The sequence below is a fragment of the Oryctolagus cuniculus genome, chromosome X (assembly GCF_964237555.1).
Source record: "Oryctolagus cuniculus chromosome X, mOryCun1.1, whole genome shotgun sequence".
NCBI lineage: Eukaryota > Metazoa > Chordata > Mammalia > Lagomorpha > Leporidae > Oryctolagus > Oryctolagus cuniculus.
The window spans coordinates 85,398,215-85,418,406 of record NC_091453.1 but is presented as its reverse complement, the minus strand read 5'-3'; the positions used below and the strand labels follow the sequence as shown (position 1 = coordinate 85,418,406).

General features: G+C 41.4%; 1 protein-coding gene across 6 annotated transcripts in view; it reads left to right on the top strand.

Annotated features, from left to right (window-relative positions):
- MID2 (midline 2) overlaps positions 1 to 20,192 on the top strand; it is a 102,246-nt gene that overhangs the window by 61,227 nt on the left and 20,827 nt on the right. For all 6 annotated transcript variants that reach the window (XM_070067449.1, XM_070067451.1, XM_070067452.1 and 3 more), the window contains exons 4-5: positions 11,258 to 11,365; positions 12,635 to 12,783. In XM_070067449.1, the coding sequence (XP_069923550.1) occupies positions 11,258 to 11,365; positions 12,635 to 12,783 (257 nt within the window). The remainder of the gene's footprint in view (positions 1 to 11,257; positions 11,366 to 12,634; positions 12,784 to 20,192) is intronic.

The following is a 20,192-nucleotide window of genomic DNA, read 5'->3' as shown; positions in this document are numbered from 1 at the left end:
ATTTTCCAATACTAATATCTTACCTGATCCCATAACCATCAGAACCAGGAAACCATCATTGCTGCACTATTCCATTAAGTAGATTACAGATCTCACTTGGTTTTCCAGTTTTTACACGCACTCAAACTTTTATTTTTGGTATGGGACGTACAGTTCTGTTAATTTTATTTCATGTATAGGTTCTTATAATCACCACCATATTTGGTACAACATTACATCATCACCCCAAAGCTTATTTATGCTACATCTTTCTTTTTAAAGATTTCTTTATTTATTTGAAAGTCAGAGTTACACAGAGAGAGGAGAGAGAGAGAGAGAGAGAGAGAGAGAGAGATCTTCTATACACTAGTTCACTTCCCTGGCTGCAACAGCCGGAGCTGTGCCAAATGGAAGCCAGGAGCCTCTTCCGGGTCTCCCACGTAGGTGCAGGGGCCCAAGGACTTGGGCCATCTTTTACTGCTTTCCCAGGCCATAGCAGAGAGCTGGATCAGAAGTGGAGCAGTTGAGACTTGAACCGGCACCCATATGGGATTCCGGCACTGCAGACAATGGCTTAACCCGCTACACCACAGCGCCGGCCCCTGGGCTACATCTTTATAGTCTGGTCTGTCCCCCTCACAACCACTGATCTATTCTTTATCAGCTGTGATTTTTTTAATAATATGATGTTGGATAAGTCTTACCATTCTTAGTCCTTATATTTCTATCTATAAAGTGGGGAGGTAGGAATCAATGATTTCTTCAGATTTTTTTTCAGATCAAATAATTCCATGATTCTAAAGCAATAGAAAGGTTTATGCCTCATTTCATGTAGACTCAATAGCAATGTACATTCATTTATCTTCTTTTAAAGATTTATTTATGTATTTGAAAGTCAGAGTTAGAGAGAGAAAGAGAGGCGGGGGGGGCAGAGAGAGAGAGAGAGAGAGGTCTTCCATCCGCTGGTTCACTCCCCAGATGGCCACAATGACTGGAGCTGGGCTGATCTGAAGCCAGGAGCCAGGAGCTTCCTCCAAGTCTCCCACGCAGGTACAGGGGCCAAGGACTTGGGCTATCTTCTACTGCTTTCCCAGGCCATAGCAAAGCTAGATCGGAAGTGGAGCAATTGGGACTCTAACCAGTGCCCATATGGGATGGCAGCACTGCAGGCAGTGGCTCTACCTGCTACACCACAGCGCCAGCCCCGATAAATTGTTTTTTAAAAAAAGATTTATTTATTTATTTGACAGACAGAGTTACAGAGAGAAGGAAGGAGAGAGAGAGAGAGAAAGGTCTTCCATCCACTGGTTCATTCCCCAAATGGTTACAATGGCTGGAGCTGAGCCCATCCAAAGCCAGGAGCCAGGAACTTCTTCCGGGTCTCCCACATGGGTGCAGGGGCCCATGGACGTGGGCCATCTTCTATTACCTTCCCAGGCCATAGCAGAGAGCTGGATCACAAGTGGAGCAGTCAGGACTTGAACTGGTACCCATTTGGGATGCCGGTACTGCAGGTGGTGGCTTTACCTGCTAGACCACAGTGCCAGCCCCGGGAATGTGATTATCTTGAGAGGCAACTCTAACAGGAAAAGAAGTCTCTTTCTTTCTCCCTCCCTCTCTCTCTCTCTCTCTCTCTCTCTCACACACACACACACACACACACACACAGTAGTTAAAAACCATAGACATGAGGCATGCGGCTTAGATGCATATCCTGACTCTGGCATTTACTAGCTACAGGACTTTGGGCAAGTTACATAACTTGTATGTTTCTGTTTCTTCTGTTGAATGGGAATGATAATAATAGTGCCTGTCTGGTAGGGTTCATGGAAAAAGTACATGAATGAAAATACATGAATCGATGGGTTAGCATGTGGTGAGCACTATACAAGTGTTAACTATTATGTATTTTCCTCACAAGCTTGTCTTGCAGTCAGTGTCTTCATCGTGAGGCTTCCCACAGCTTCCCTGGACCCAATTCACTGGAATTCTTATACTTTTAGAGATGGTTTGGCTGTCACCTCCCCATCTATACCACTTTTCTGACTTCCATAATCTGTGCCCCACCTATCTCTAGTCACCTAATTCCTCATCCTCTTCACTGCCAAAATAATAATAATAATAATAATAATAAACTGAGGCATCAAAGACCATAGGTTACTTAGTTAAACCTCAGTAATTTTTTGCCCTCTAGGCTATGGTTGTTTTGGTACAGGGGACTAAAAATCCTATTAATAATTTCTCATATTCCATATTCTGTTAATTCATCACCCTCCCCCAAATTTAAAGAAACAAGGCCATTTTTAAAACATCTGTTTCTTTTAGTTTTTATTTTTAAATTTTTAAAATTTATTTTCATGTTATTTAAAAGGCAGAGAGAGAGAGAGAGTGATTGCTAGTACACTGTGAATTCAGTCTGGGTCTCCCACGTGGGTAGCAGTGGCCCAAGTACTTGAGCCATCACCTGCTGCCTCCCAGGGTGCTCAGCAGGAAGCTGAGATTAGAAGTGGAGCTGGGACTTGAACATAGGCACTTGAGTATGAGACACAGGCATCCCAAGCAGTGCCTTAACTGCTCTACCAGATGCTCACCCCACTTTTTGTTTTTATGTAAAACTGGCAGGACTATCTTTGAAGCATTGGGATGTTTTCCTTTTAGACATCTGAGTCTTCCTGATACAACAGGGCTGAGGTGCTGGACATGGTGGTGCTGGTGATGTGTGTGTGTGTGTGTGTGTGTGTGTGTGAAGGAGAGAGAGAGAGAGAGAGAGAGAGAGAGAGAGAGAGAATATATCTGATTTAGCACCTGAGCTTTGATGCTGCCACAGTGAGTACTGTGTCAACTTCATAAACCTTGGATTTTTTTTAATGCATCATTACAAGAAAGTAATGAATTCTTTGCAGCTCAGTAAGGTGACAAGCATGTTCATAATATCTTCTTGATAATTCATCAGATATCTAATTTGCCTCTCACTTTTCCTTCTCATCTCGTGTGCATGGCAACAACTGTATGTTGAAAAGGCCCACCTCAGCCTCTGAACTCCAATTCAGTGGAGCTTGAGAAGGTAGGGTGGTGATCACCTGAGTAGTCCTAGGCGATAATGGGCAGCAGGAAGTTGGTTTTGCCCTCCCACTCCTTCCAGAACTGTGCCTTTCTCTCTCTACCTGGTTCTTAACTAAGATGCTTAAGGTATTAGTATGCTGCTATGATCCTGACTTTTTTTTTCCCAACCATTCTCAGATATTCAAAATGAGAGCACACCTCTCCATAAATACTAGAGTGCTTCAAAAAGTTCTTGGAAAATGCAATTAAAGGGTTAAATTACCTTTTATTTTATTTTCATGCAATTTTTTAAAAGATTTATTTATTTGAAATTCAGAGTTACACAGAGAGAGATAGAGATAGAGATAGAGATAGAGATAGAGATAGAGATAGAGATAGAGATAGATGATAGAGAATCTTCCATCTGCTGATTCATTCCCATATGGCTGCAATGGCCAGGGCCAGGCCAGGCCAGGCCAAAGCCAGGAACCAGGAGCTTCTTATCAGTCTCCCACGTGGTTGCAGGGGCCCAAGCACATTTGCCATCTTCCAGTGCTTTCCCAGGCACATTACATTAGCAGGGAGCTGCATAGGAAGTGGAGCAGCCAGAACTCAAACCGGCACCCATATGGGATGCCAGCATCGCAGACCGTGGCTCAACTCATTATGCACAATGTCTGTCCCTGATGTAAAATTTTTTGAAGTCCATGCATATGAGGGGGGTCTTCAAAAAGTTCATAGTAATGCATATTATGAAAAGACCATGCATGGATTTAATTTTTTGCAGCAAAATAAACATATTTTGTTTGTTTGATTTTGACAGGCAGAGTTAGGCAGTGAGAGAGAGAGAGACAGAGAGAAAGGTCTTCCTTTTCCATTGGTTCACCCTCCAATGGCCGCCGTGGCCGGCGCACCGCACTGATCCGATGGCAGGAGCCAGGTGCTTCTCCTGGTCTCCCATGGGGTGCAGGGCCCAAGTACTTGGGCCATCCTCCACTGCACTCCCTGGCCACAGCAGAGAGCTGGCCTGGAAGAGGAGCAACCGGGACGGAATCCGGCGCCCCGACCGGGACTAGAACTCGGTGTGCCGGCACCGCAGGTGGAGGATTAGCCTAAGTGAGCCGCGGCGCTGGCTAAAATAAACATATTTTAATTCCATTTCCCATGAGATTTTGAAATACTTTTTTTTATTTTTTTTAACTTTTATTTAATGAATATAAATTTCCAAAGTACGATTTATGGATTATAATGGCTTCCCCCACATACCGTCCCTCCCACCCACTACCCTCCCCTTTCCCACTCCCTCTCCCCTCCATTCACATCAAGATTCATTTTCGATTATCTTAATATACAGAAGATCAGCTTAGTATACATTAAGTAAGGATTTCAACAGTTTGCTCTCACACAGAAACATAAAGTGAAAAATAATAGATGATTTTTTTTAAATGATGATGAAATCAGATCAGACCTATTGTCATGTTTAATCCCAGTGAGAGTCAAGTTGGGAGTTGATAATTTCTTTTTTCTTTTTTTTTTTTTTTTACAGAGGATCAGTTTAGTATACATTAAGTAAAGATTTCAACAGTTTGCACCCCCATAGAAACACAAAGTGAAATATTTTGTTTGAGTACTCGTTATAGCATTAAATCTCAATGCACAGCACATTAAGGACAGAGATCCTACATGAGGAGTAAGTGCACAGTGACTCCTGTTGTTGACTTTACCAATTGACACTCCTGTCTATGGCATCAGTAGTCTCCCTATGCTCCAGTCATGAGTTTCCAAGGCTATGGAAGCCCTCTGAGTTCTCCGATTCTTATCTTGTTTAGACAAGGTCATAGTCAAAGTGGAGGTTCTCTCCTCCCTTCAGAGAAAGGTACCTCCTTCTTTGAAGACCTGTTCTTTCCACTGGGATCTCACTCGCAGAGATCTTTTGCCAGAGTGTCTTGGCTTTCCATGCCTGAAATACTCTCATGGGCTTTTCAGCCAGATCTGAATGCCTTTAGGGCTGATTCTGAGGCCAGAGTGCTATTTAGGACATCTGCCATTCTATGAGTCTGCTGAGTATCTCACTTCCCATGTTGGATCACTCTCCCCTTTATTTATTCCATCGGTTAGTGTTAGCAGGTACTAGACTTGTTTATGTGCTCCCTTTGACTCTTAGTCCTTTCATTATGATCAATTGTGAACTGAAATTGATCACTTGGAATAGTGAGATGGCATTGGCACATGCCACCTTGATGGGATTGAATTGGAATCCCCTGGTATGTTTTTAACTCTACCATTTGGGGCAAGTCAGCTTGAGCATGTCCCAAATTATACATCTCTTCCCTCTCTTATTCCCACTCTTATGTTTAACAGGGATCACATTTCAGTTAATTTTTAACACTTAAGAATAACTGTGTATTAATTACAGAATTAAACCAGTCGTATTAAGTAGAACAGACAAAAAAGCTACTAAGAGGGATAATGTATTAAGTTGTTCATTAACAGTCAGGGCTATGCTGATCAAGTCACCGTTTCCCATAGTGTCCATTGAAATACTTTTGTATCTGCAACCTCTATTTCTAAGCCTTATTTCCCTCTATTGCAGCTGTCAGGCTGATCTGTTTTGCCCAAACATGTACTCAAATTTTCTGTTTATGTTTTTTCTCATGCTGTTCAATGATCATTCTCTTCACCTGGCATTGTCTCCCCTCAAACCCCATTGCTGCCTGACCAGGTCTTGCTCATCCTTCAAGACCAGCTCAGCTACATGAAACATTTCCTAATCCTGCAGTTGTCCTTTTCCACAGGCCAAATTAGTTTTCACTTCCTAGATCTCATAGGGTTTTATTTGTATTATATTATTCATTCTTCTACTCCTCAAATGATAGTTAGTTGTATTCACACTCATCTTTTTCACTAGATTGGAAGTGCCTTGAAGGCAGAAGCTGAGTCTTTTTCATCATCCTATTCCACTGAGGGAACCCAGGATAACACCTTGTATGTGATAGGCATTTACTAAATGTTTGCGGAAATAAAAACTTCCCCAAATATCTTCAGTCTAGGGAGAAGAAGAAGATCTATTTGGACAGAAGATTTTAGGAAATAAATGATGTTGGCATTGACTGTGTAGAATGAAGGGCACTGAAATGGAGAAGCCAGCAAGGCATTCTACTGCAGTGTAAATGAATTGTCCTTGAGTGTGTGGGTGTATGAAATCATGTACTACTTCATACATGTTCCACCTGAAGAGGAAATCTCATTGGCTTCTAAACTCCTGTGCAGCACTCCAGGGGACTGATGGCTATGACTGAGATGAAGGAGGGGTCAACTGGGGATGTTTCCCATGGGGGTGAGTTGGAGGGAAGGCTGATGAACTTTAGATTCAGGAATAAAAAAGACCTATACAATAAGCTTTCTGAAAGCAGCTGTTTCTTGAATCTTTGTGACTTGGGGCTTTAGTGAACTCTCACATATTTATTTCCAGCAGTGAGATTTTTCCAGCAGAGGACTTGTGTGTCTGCATTAGGGAAGGGTGGAAATTGGAGAATAGCAGGTCTTACTCTGTAGTAAATCTTCAGGTTGGGATGTAGGAGAAAACTTCAAGAGATAGAGATGGGCAGTTGGAAAGAAATATGCAAGTCAAATTCTTTCATCCTCTGGGAAGAAAGCAACAAATCATAAAGCAGAGAAAAGGTCCTAGCAACTTATCAGGGAGACCTGTGTACTTAGTGCTAAAGCCTTGGAAGTTTGAGGCTAGGACACTTAGTCTTGGGTATCACAAATTGCCCCTTTGTGGGGAGACTGGATTTATACAAAATAGATTGCTAGGATTGCCCTAATGGTATTTTTAAGAAGGAGAAATTTTTTTTTCACAGATACAGAGTCATGTAACCAAATTCACTAACCCAAAACAAAGAGCAAAGGTCAAACAGAGAGCTGGGATCTTCCATCCACCCCACCCTGTCATTCATTCAACTAACCAAAAACATTTATCAAGATAACTCCAGTTATTTTCAACTAAGGGTTAATAAGTAAGTGCAATACTTCATGGTCCTTTCAAACAAAACTGCAAACAAGGAAAATACGAGGGCTTTCGAGAGTCTTCCAAGCAATTTGAGATGTTTTATTCACATCATGAAGACAGTTTGGCCCTGGAGTATTTCCCGTTCAGAAAACTCTTACGGACCCTGCTCTCTTGGACTGCTTCTTGACATGGAAAGATTTTAATGTCACTGCTTTACCTTCAGTTTGGGATTTTGCCTCTTTAGCCAACTTTCTGCTCTGCTAGCTGCGCCTGCTTGTTTTATGTCCCCTGATGTGATGGTCCAAAAAAAAAAAATCTTTCTCATCCAACTCCTTCATTTCAGCCTGCATTTTTCTTTACAAAATATGTTTACTAATTTATGTATTTTTCAATGTTTGGCGTTCTTATTTTGATTTTTTTTTACTATGCTAAATCAATCCATGATATTTCTTAAGTGTTTGTTGTGTGCAAAGCGTTACACCAGTTACACCAGTTACAGTGGGAGGCACAAGTTAGCCTAAATCCTTTCCTCGAGGAGCTGTCTAGAAGATTTTTGAGCAAGAAAGTGCTTCTTATATTTGACCTTTCCTTTCTATTCCTGCTATCTTCCTTGGCTAGACTCCATCCACATCACAATAGCCCTCTTAAATCATCTTCAAACTTACCATCGGCCCCATCAAATCAATCCTACTTCATTTTCTTTTTTTTTTTTTAAAAAAAGTGTAAACTATGACTATTGTCACTACCTTTCTTCCCCATCAAAAATATTTTCAAAGATACCATATTGTCTAAAGCATAAAATTTAATCTCATTTGCTTGGTTTGGAATTTCCCACCATTTAATCTAAGCATTATTTCATCTTTAAAATTCTGCCCAAGCCCATTTTCATTAAGGTACTTCCCAAATAAGAATGGTCCTTCCTTTTGATTTCCATAGATAATGGTCTGCATCACTCATTTGGTATTTAGCTCAACTGGTTTGTTTTATAAGTATGTGGCACTTCCCTACCCAGACTTTAAATTTATGGATGGCAGAGAATTTAGGGTAATGCATTGAACACAAAAGATGATGATACATGTTTGATGAGGAAGATGGTGATGATTTCCCCTGGCTTCAGGATACAGGAAGGCTTATGAGAATGAGTGGCAAAGGAGATATTCTGGAGGTAGGGAGATTGATTAAAGAGACTTTTGTAATCATAGTCCAAAAGGGTGATAGGTGCCTCAGCTTACTGGTTTCTCGGCTCCGATCCTCACTGTATTACTTACCAGAAGAACGGTAGTGGGAGAAGAGGGAGAAGTAGAAGTTAGAGTTTACTGCACTTGAGTAACTGCAATAATGAGAGTAGAAGTCATAAAACATAGGAAATCAGAGGTGGAAGCCAAGTGGGAAAATGATGTTTGTTTTTAGATATATTGTACTGAGTTTAGGATCACTTAGGTAGCCAAGTGGACATGTCCAGCAAGCAGTAAAATATACTTTTCTCCCTGTTCAGTTCAGTCCAACAAATATTTACTGAACACCTACTATGTACCAGTCACTGTGCTACAGAGAGACTAAGCCAGATAATAAGACACCATCCATGGTCCCTAGAACTCATGTTTAAGCAACAAAGATAGACTAATACAATTACTATGATAAAAGGTAGTAAGTGGCTTTATTGAATGATATATAAATAAAGTGCTATGAGAATATAAATAGAGGACCAATCCCTTGTGTCCAGGCAGATGAGAAAAGTCACTGAAGTGATGCTCATTGAGCAGAGTTTTTTTTAAATATTTATTTATTTATTTGAAAGGCAGAGTTACAGAGGGGCGGGGGCGGCCTTCCATCCATTGGTTCACTCCCCAGATGGCCACAATGGCCGGAGCTGCACCTATCCAAAGCCAGGAGCCAGGAGCTTCTTCTGGGTCTCCCATGTGGGTGCAGGGGCCCAAGGACTTGGGCCATCTTCTACTGCTTTCCCAGGCCATAGCAGAGAGCTGGATAGGAAGTGGAGCAGCCGGGACTGGAAGTGGCGTCCATATGGGATGCTGGCACTGCAGGCAGCAGCTTTACCCGCTACACTACAGCACCGGCTCCTGAGCAGAGTTTTGAAAGATAAGTAGACGCTTGTTCCGTAAACAAAATGGGGAATGACTTTCAAGTAAAAGGATAGTCTTGGACAAAGGCACAGGACATGAAAAGCACATGGTACTCTAGGAGAAACAAGGTGTCTGAAACGACTAAGAAAAGGATGAGAGAAAAAAGATGAATGATGCAAAAGAAATAATGATTTTCATAAACTAAAGACAGGGATGTTGTTACCCTCAGATGGACAAGTAGTATGGGAAATGGTTGAAAGGGTGGACTCTAGATTTGGACTCCCTAAGTCCAAATCTCATCGCTACCACTACTAGCTGTGTAGTCTTAAGCAAGGCACTTAATCTTTCTGTGCTTAGGTTTTCTCATCTGTCAAATGACAGTAATGGTATCTACCTCACAGGGCTGTTTTGAGGATTGAGAATGCTGATATATGTAAACTGATTAGAGCAGTGTCTGACATACTGAATGCTATATAAAGGGTACTACAAGGAATAAATTACAAGCAACAAGGTACTGTACTATGACTGAAAAAGGGAATATAAAAGGAAAGTGTCTTGTGTTTCCAAATACTCTAAGCAGGGACCTGGGGAGAACTAGACGAATCTCTTATTCCTTGAGATGATAAGCTATCTGCCTTGGAAAGGTAGATCCCATTTAGGGAAAGAGAGAGGAGTTCTGAGAAAAAAAAAAGTAGAGTAGCCAGAGTGGGACTGTTCTTTCCGAATAAGAAGCAGCTCATTATGGCATTCTCCCTGGAAAGTGGAAATCAAGCAAAATTCAGTTGTCACTCAGCAGCAAACATATGTCATTTCAGTTAAGTAGGAAAGAGAATTGGCCTGAAGGGACCTTCGTGGATGAGAGAGGAGGTAAACAGGGTCCAGGGATAGATATTTTCCTGGAGTTGGAGTAGGCGGAGGAAACCTCTGAAGAAGCATGGCGGCTGGAAATGCAGCCCTACCTTGCTAATGAAGCACGTCTAGCCCCTTGAGTTTTGATGCTATTAAATAACCCATTGTCTATTCCTCAGCCTTCTAGAGCTCTGCTCGAGTGATCCTTGAATAAACTCTTGGAATGATTGTGCTTCCCTGTGTGACTGCTCTGTGTGCTGCTGAAATGGATCTGAACCTCGTCTGCCCACCCAACCAGCCCAGGGGTTTCACTTGACAGAACTCGGTTTGAATTCTGGTTTTACCACTTACTAGCTATGTGATTTTGAGCTAGCTGCATAAAATTTGCTGAGCCCCAGTTTCCCCATCTGTGAAACTGAAATAAAAGTTGTTGTGGTAATTACAAAATAATTTATCTATAAAGGGCCTGACATTAAGTACTGAAAAGATGTCAGTTCTTTTCCTTTTCCTTTCCCTCTATGCTTGGGCAGTACAAAGATCCCCTGCCCTAATTTAAGCTCCCTTGGGGACTCTGTACCATGTAATGTCAATAGTAATAGAGATAGGGAGAAAGAGAAATCAGTCCATGGAGACAATGAAGAAAGGTGGCTTTCTTGATTTTGTAATAAAAATATTTTGTTGTAGCCAGTGTTGCAAAATAGGATAGATGTTCAGCTGCTGGACAGCCTAGGGTGAGAAATACCCACTAGAATGTGATGACTACTATGAGAAAAAATATATACCAGTTCACATATTTAATGTGAAAATATATCTACCCATTCATATAGTTAAAAATTAGAAGGCAATAGGAAAATTGAAAACATTCTTGTTAGGACAGTATAAGTATGTTATTGTAATGTTATCTTAATATTATTATGCCTGTGGAGAAGGATTCACTTTTCCTGACATACATAAATCTCCTTACCCTCTTTCCAAAAGAACAGCAGGAGGACAGGGTGCTGGAGTAAAGGGAAGTGCACAGTGGGAATAACATGCCCCCATCTCATCTGTCCTTCTGCCCAGCCTTCCATTAACCATCATGATCTACCAGAGGCCCGGAGAGCTTCCTATCTGTGGTGCTTCAATGCCCTTGCATCATTAATATCATCATCTCTACCCTTCTTCTAGGAGTGGATCTTATGAGGGAGGTATGGAAGAAGTTGTGCATGCTTAGCTGTCAGTCCGAACCTTTTAGAGCCAGCAAGGGACAAAGGCAACAATCACTGTGTAATATTCTGGACTTTCTTGGCAGGTGAATACTGCTATGCATGAGGCAAAGCTTATGGAAGAATGCGACGAGTTGATAGAGATCATCCAGCAGAGGAAGCAAATGATTGCTGTCAAAATCAAAGAGACAAAGGTAAAGCACAATACTTCAGTGAGGTCAAGGACCAGTTGATGTTTACAGATGTAAGCGTTTGATCCCCATGATTGCAGTTTGAATTTGGATCACAAAAGCAAGAAGAAATGAGGTTGTAGGGAGAAAGGGGGGGGGGCAATGTTTGGCCCAGTAATATGAATTCAGTAAACATTATGGCAGTTCTGGGGTGTTGGAAATGTTCTATATCTTGAAACAGAAAGTGAAAAAATGGTAGAAATGTTAACCAGGAATTTGGAAAAACCATGAATGTCCACCTTTCAGGCTTACTCTGAAAGGTGTTGTGAAGCCATACTTGCCTTAGGAAAAGGGAAGACATTGATATGGCAGAAGTGTGCAGGGTAGATAAGAATACATTGATGCTGACAGTAGGCTTTGAGGCTTATGGATTGATCCTTAGCATAAGTTGATTAAGACCTAAAACAATATCATAGGCGTTTCTAGGAAGGAAGTAATAGGAATCATTAATTTATTAGATATGAAAGATAAAAAAGAGAAGAGTTAGGGAAGACTCCAGGTTTCTAACCTGGAAAATGAAGAATCATGATTAAGGTTAGGTATGAACCTCCTTGCAATTACATGATTTTAGATTTGTTGGCCTGCTGGGCAGTGTTAGTGATTATAAGCTGATACTGTGTGTATAGTATGAGAAGTTAGTGAGAGCCTAGAGTGATGATCAATACTTTGGGCCATGCTGGGTGGTTCCAGCTAACACAGGATTGAAGTTTTCAAGAACACAGATTTGTGGACATACAGGTATGCATGGTTACTCAAAGAAATACATATGTAGGAATGTAGATCCTCATAAATAAAAAGAAGATACTTTTTATTTAGTATATACATATATATATATATATATAGAGAGAGAGAGAGAGAGAGAGAATAAAATGTGAACAATGGTGATCTCTGGGCTGTAGAGTTTCTTTTTATACATTTTATTTTCTAAAAATTTTATAATGAGGGTGCATTGCTTTACAATCAGCAAAATGAATGCTATTAACACAAGGAAGAGGTAGACAACTGAGAGTATATGGCTGAGCTTGTTGCTGTGTAAATGGAGCAAACTGTAGAGGGGGAGAAGGAGTTCGCAAGACAGACTTAGTGGTTAGTGGAGAGAAGGTGAGTAGTTAGGGACCCTGAGATGTTAATAAGCTTTATTTTCAAAAGCACTGCAGACCTCCTTCATGTTGTTTTATTGTTTTTAATTAAGTATTGCAAGTTTTATCTTCTTTTTGTACTAACTCCTTTAAGGTTATGAAACTGAGAAAGTTGGCACAGCAGGTTGCTAATTGCCGACAGTGTCTTGAACGGTCAACAGTCCTCATCAACCAAGCTGAGCATATCCTGAAAGAAAATGATCAGGCACGGTTTCTACAGTCTGCAAAAAATATCGCTGAGAGGTGAGTTCCTTATATTCTTTTGAAATGCTTGCTGTTGTGAAAAGGGAACAAATTAAAGTCACTTAATTCTGTTCCAGCACATACAAGGAGCCCTCAAAAAGTTTGTGGAAATGGAATTTTTTTAAAATGCTTATTTTGGTGCAAAAATTTTTGGAAAGCCATGCACAGTTTTATATGAACTTTTTGAAGACCCTTTGTATACATGGATTTCAAATTTTTTTCTTTAGCTTATTTAGAGTCTGTGATTTCTCACTTCAGCAATTCTCTTTTCAGCATCCCCAGTTCCCTAGCCCTATTGTCCTTTAGCACTACAACCTGATAAAGTCCCATCCCTGAATCAGTCCAACTGTTCCCACCTTTTCCTTGCCTATACCGATATTTCATGACTTACATGCTGATAAACTCGTTGTAAATTGAAAAGATTGAGGGATGTGATGTAGCAGGTAAAGCTGCCGCCTGCAGTGCTGGCATCCCATATGGGCGCCAGTTCGAGTCCCGGCTGCACCACTTCCAATCCAGCTCTTTACTGTGACCTGGGAAAGCAGTAAAAAATGGCCCAAGTCCTTAGACCCCTGCACCCATGTGGGAGACCTGGCAGAAGCTCCTGGCTTCGGGTCAGCCCAGGCCTGGTCATTGTGGCCATCTGGGGAGTGAACCAGCAGATGGAAGACCTTTCTCTCTCTCTCTCTGCCTCTCCACTGTTACAACAGGGGACCCAATAGCGATACATTCATATTTACTAAATGTCACAGTTTATGTAAGGTTATTCCTTCTGTGGACAATGCATCCAGTACACCTAACCTATTGAACATCCTAGCTTAGCAACACAACACACAGTAGAGCATTGGTTGTTGCCCTTTGTGATTGTGTGGCTGATTGGCAGTCACGGCCACCACCCAGAACTGCAAGATAGGATTGTGTTATCCATGACTAGCTGGGAAAGGTCAAAATTCAAAATTCAAACTACAGTTTCTACAGAATGTATATGGCTTTCACACCATTTTAAAAGTCAAAAAATTGCTAAGCTGAACCGTCATAAGTCAGGCACCATCTGCATTTGAGTTGCAGAGCCCTGCTGGAGAAAATCACATAATCAAGGATGTTAGTGTTACTGCACCGTACGTTTATGACTGCTAATCCCACCTGGGCTCTTGGTACTGACCTGGAATCCCTCTGTATGGCTTTGGTCAGCTTTCTTTTTAACTCATCTCCACAAATTACTATTTCAAATCTCTTGCACTCATCTCAAAATTCCAGCCTTGCCACTTTGCTGCTTATGTTCAGCAGATGCCCCCGTATTTTACAAAGCAAAGTAGATATGAAATGATAAATTTCTCAGCTGCTCATACCAAACTGCTAGGCGTGCCTCTATCCACATCCATTACCTCTGCTTATTGTGAAAGAGATGTCTGTTCATTCATGCACTGGTCACATGTCCTCTCTTTTCCATAGCTTCAGTTTCTCCGCATCTATATCCACTTTTAAACTCATTTGTTTCTCTTACCTTAAAAAACCCAAACCACAACTTTCCTCCACCTCATATCCCCTCTGTTTATCACCATATTCCTCTCCTTCCTTTCATAGCAAACTTTGTTAGAAACATTCCAATTACTCACCCCTAATTCTCAAATACTCATATTTAAAATTTATTTCTATCAAAGTGATACCTTGTACATAGTTAGAAAGTAAAATATTATCACAAGTTGCAGTGCAAGAAATTGGTATGCCCCATCCTTGATTTCCACTGTTCAATAATAATAATAATAGTAATAAACATTTTTGCATTCAGAATTTTTTTAAGATTTATTTATTTTTATTTCAAAGGCAGAGCTACAGAGAGGCAAAGGCAGAGAGAGAGAGAGGTCTTCCATCCTCTGGTTCATTCCCCAAATGGCCAAACAGCCAGAGCTGTGCCAATCTGAAGCCAGGAGCCAGGAGCTTCTTCTGGGTCTCCCACGTGGATGCAGGGGCCCAAGCACTTGGGCCATCTTCTACTGCTTTCCCAGGCCATAGCAGAGAGCTGGATCAGAAGTGGAGCAGCCGGAATAGAACTGGCACCCATAGGGGATACTGGCACCTCAAGCAGTGGCTTTACCACTATGCAACAGTGCCAACCCCGATCTTGTTTTATTTATTTATTTTTAATATCTTCCATATCTCTAAATTCACCCTTTCTTCTACCTTTTTTAAAGTATGGGATGCAGTTTATTAAAACTGTGTCAGTGTCTTTACCTACTAATTCTAACATCTGTGTCAAGTCTGAGTCAGTTTAAAATAGTTGATTTGCTTCATTATGAGTTGTATTTTCTTGAATATTTGCATTTCTGGTAATTTTTGATTGGATTCCAAACTTTGTGAATTTTCTCTTGTTGGGTGCTGTATATATTGTGCTCCTACAAATATTCTTAAACTTGGGGGCTGGTGCTGTGACACAGCAGGTTAAGGGGCTGCCTGCAGTGCTAGCATCCCATATGGGCACCAGTTTCAGTCCTGGTTGCTCCACTTCCAATCCAGCTCCTTGCTAATGCACCTGGGAAAGCAGCAGAAGACGGCCCAAGGCCTTGGGTCCCTGCACCTGTGTGGGAGGCCCAGATGGAGTTCTAGTCTCCTGGTTTCAGCCTGACCCAGCCCTGGCCATTGCAACCATTTGGGGAGTGAACCAGTGTGTTGAAGATCTCTGTCTCTCTGTCTCTCTCTGTCTCTCTCTCTCTAACTCTGCCTTTCAAATAAATAAATCTTTAAAAATATTCTTCAGCTTTGTTCTTGGACACAGTGAGTTTACTTGAAAATAACTTGATCCTTTCAAGTCTTGCATTTGAGATTTGTTAGGTGAGATGAGAGCAGTGTTTAGTCTACAGACAATTTTTCCTCACTACTGAGGCAAAATGCCTCTGAGTACTCCACCCAGTGTCCTATGAATCATGAGATTTTCCAGTTTAGCTGGTGGAAACAGACATAATTCCTGTCTCTACATGAGCACCAAGGACTGTTCACGCTAATCTTTTTGGGTGATTTTTTCCCCAAGCACTGAATGGTTTCCTCAGATGCATTGATCAGATGATCAGATGATGTATTGATCAGTATTCTGTTGAATACTAGAGGGAAAACCTCTGAAGGTCTCTGTAATTCTCGCTGTGCAGCTCTCTCTGGTACACTGCCGTGTGAATGCCTCCCTGGATTCTCACGCCGTCTTATTTAGCCTCCCTGGATTCTCACCCCTGTCTTATTAATTTTAGGGAGTTCATCAGGTTCTGCCTGAAGTTCCCCTTCCTGTACAATTTTATTCTCTTAAATATTTGGAATAAATTCTCCCAGAGTTTCTTAAGAAAGAAGACACGGGAAGTAAATTGTTGAGAACATTTTCTGATAAAATTAGATTAATGTTCATACTTGATAGGTTAGAAATAAATTTCTCTTGTAATTTTGGAGGCATGGCTCCATTATTTCCTGACTTTCAATGTTGTGTAAAGTTCATTTCCACTTTGCTTCCTTACCCTTTTAATATGTCTTACACTTTAAACTCTAGAAGCTTTAAAAAATTGGGGTGGGAGGGCCGGCGCCGCGGCTCACTAGGCTAATCCTCCGCCTAGCGGCGCCGGCACACCAGGTTCTAGTCCCGGTCGGGGCGCTGGATTCTGTCCCGGTTGCCCCTCTTCCAGGCCAGCTCTCTGCGGTGGCCCGGGAGTGCAGTGGAGGATGGCCCAGGTGCTTGGGCCCTGCACCCCATGGGAGACCAGGAAAAGCACCTGGCTCCTGGCTCCTGCCATCGGATCAGCGCGGTGCGCCGGCCGCAGCGCGGCGGCCATTGGAGGGTGAACCAACGGCAAAGGAAGACCTTTCTCTCTGTCTCTCTCTCTCACTGTCCACTCTGCCTGTCAAAAAAAAAAATTGGGGTGGGAATTGTGCACAGCGGGTGAAGCCACCACTTGGGACACCCACATCCTATATTGGAGTGTTGGTTCAAGTCCTGGCTCCTCCACTGCTGAGCTGGCTTCCTGCTATATGCTAGGAAAAGACAGCAGGTGAGGATCTAAGTGCTTGTGCCTCTGCCACCTGTATGGTAGACACAGATGGAGTTCTGGGCACCTGGCTTTGGTTTGGTCCAACCCTGTCTGTTGCAGCCATTTGAAGAGTGGATCAGTGGATAGAAGATCCTCTCTCTCTCTCTCTCTCTCTCACACACACACACACACACTGTCATATTGTCTTTCAAATAAATAAATACTTTAAAAATTAATATTTAGATTGGTAAATCATAATTGTATGCAGTAGCAGGGTACAATGTGATGTTTGATATATGCATACAACGCAGAATGATTAAATCAAGTGGATTAATATATCCATTACCTTGCTTACTTATTTTTTGTGGTGAAACATTCGAAATTTACTCCTAGATTTTAAAAAATATACAATATGTTATTGTTATTTTTTTATTTGACAGATAGAGTTAGACAGTGAGAGAGAGAGAGAGACAGAGAGAAAGGTCTTCCCTCCGTTGGTTCATCCCCTAAATGGCTGCCACGGCTGGAGCTATGCAGATCCGAAGCCAGGAGCCAGGTGCTTCCTCCTGGTCTCCCATGCAGGTGCAGGGGCCCAAGCACCTGGGCCATCCTCTACTGCCTTCCCAAGCCACAGCAGAGAGCTGGACTGGAAGAAGATCAACCGGGACTAGAACCCGGCGCTCATATGGGATGCCGGCGCTGCAGGTGGAGGATTAACCAAGTGAGCCATGGTGCCAGCCCCCAATATATTATTTTTGACTATTTTCGTACTGCTATGTAAGATATCAAAAATGTACTCCTCTTAACTGAAGCTTTGTACCCTTTGACCAAAAACCCCCCATTCGCTTCCTCCCCTCCCCATCCTTTGGCAACCACTATTTTACTCTTTACTTACATGCATTTGACTTCTTAGATTCTACACAGAATGAGATCATACAGTATTTGTCCTTCTGTGCCTGACTTATTTCGCTTAGCATAATGTCCTCCAGGTTCATCCATGTTGTTGCAAATGGCAAGATTTCCTTCTTTTAAAGACTGAATAGGATTCCACCATGTATATATTCCACATTTACCCATTCATCCACTGATGGACACTTAGGTTCTTTCCATATCTTGGTTGTTGTGAACAGTGCTGTAATGAATATGGGAATACAGAAAGCTCTTCTATTAATTGAGTTCAGTTTCTTTGGGTATATACCTATTAGTGGGATTGCTGCATCATACAGTGGTTTTACTTTTAGTTTCTGGAGGACCCTCCATACTGTTTTCTATAATGGCTCTATTAATTTATATTTTTCATCCAGTCTTTCTCCTGAAATTTTAAGTTCAGCTTTCATATTTTTATTTAGAAGAGCTCATTCTTGATCTTCATTTCTCTTTTAGCATTCTATTCTTGTTTTGTGGATACAAACTGTCTTCCTGGAAATATTATTTTGAAGTTTTCTTTTAACCTCTACATTGACTTGCTTTTCTCCTAGTTTCATTTTTCTGTTGCTGTGTTTTTGTTACTGTCACTCTCTAAGTGTCTGGTAAGATTTTGGCTGCTTGTTTGAATTTAAGCTCTAAAAGGTGTATGGATGCTATGACAGGAGGTGAGGGCAGTTTGTTGCTTGGTGAACTTTGCTATAGGATTATAAGGCAGAATGCCAGCTTTTTATGCAAGACCCCCAGGTTCAGTTCTGTGGGTTTTTGCTGTTGGGTCAGTTTCACTTGGAAGGAATCCTCCAATCTGCTTTTGGTGAGAGATGAGAATATAAGTTTGGCTGCCAGCATTCCGGGAGCCAAGCAGGGAAAGAGAGCAGAGAATTTTAAAATTGCTTTTGGGATAATGTCAAAGCTCTGCAGAAAGTCAATCTCACATCTGCTGCCAGGATGAGGAAAGGGCAGTCTCTGGTTTAGTGGATCTGGGGGTCTAAGTGCTCCTTATGCTAATTTTCAGCTTTCTGTGGCACTCAGTCAGCCTGATGTTGTTGGCTTTCTCTGGTCTGTTGTTGGTTACCACATAACATCCCCTTATAGCTTCCAAACATTTGTTGACAATCTCTTACTCACTGGCATCTCTTTTTCCATTCTCTTAGTTTTTGTGGGCTTATGACATTTTATTCTTTGTCATTTCAGAGGGATTTCCTGAAAGCAGAGCTAAAACATATATTTAAACCACTGTATTTAATTGTCTTGACACACACCCAACCTTCTGAAATATTTTCCTCCAAAATGGCATCACTGAAAATATTCTTTCCAAAGTCATCAAATGAATGCCTTCTTGGTAAATATAATAGACATTCTTTGATTCATCTCATTTGATTTCTCAGTAGCATTTGTCCCTTCTGACCACTTTGACTTGAAATTTCTAGCTTCCATGAGCACTACTGGTTTTCTTTCCACCTATAAAAATTTTTTTTGCCTTTGTGAGCAACTCTTCCTTGCTCTATTCCTGTAGTGCTGTTATTCTTCCTGATTCAGTCTTAAGCTTTTCTGCTGTCTCACTACACATTCTCCTTGTTACAAAACCATTAGCTCCTAGGACTTCAATTACTATCTGAATGCTGATTATTCCCAACTGTCTAATCTTCTTTTCATGGGCTCAGATATAGCCTATGCATAGGTGGACTACATGGCTATTTATCTAGTATGATTTGAAAATCATCTACTCAATCTAAATATCTTTCTTACTAGTCTCCCACAGGTTCTGAAACTGCTCCTCATTGTATTGTGTTAAAGCATCATGGCTTTAGTTAAAATGAAATTTTAGCCAGGAGAGCTATATCCTTTCCCTTACATTATATTATCCCTAATAGATATAAGGCCTTGGCAGAGTGCAACAAGATAGCAAAAACTGAGGCCAGCATTGTGGAGTAGCCGCTAAAGCTGCTGCCTGCCACATAGGCATCCTATATGGATGCCGGTTTGTGTCCTGGCTGCTCCACTTCCGATCCAGCTCCCTGCTAATGGCCTGAGAAAAGCAGTGAAAGATGGCCCAAGTGCCTGGACCCCTGCACCCATGTTAGGAGACCTGGATGAAACTCCTGGCTCCTGGTTTTGGCCTGGCCAAGCCCCAGCCACTGCAACCATCTGGGGAGTCGTCCAGTGGATGAACGATCTCTCTCTCTCTCTCTCTGTAACTCTTTCAAATTAATAAATAAATCTTTTTTGCTTCAAAAAAGAAACAGAGACATAAGCAAACATATATATATATATCACAGCATCATTTTTAACTCTGTTATTTAATTTCTTAATCTTGTAGCCACTGTTAACATTGGTGAATATAGTATTCCAATAGTTGTATATATTTAACAAACATAAGGTCATGCCATATGTGTGCTGTATTATATTCTATATTTAAAACTCAATGTGTCATGAATTTCCACCCATGATATTGGGTATTATTGTAAAACCTGATTTCATGAC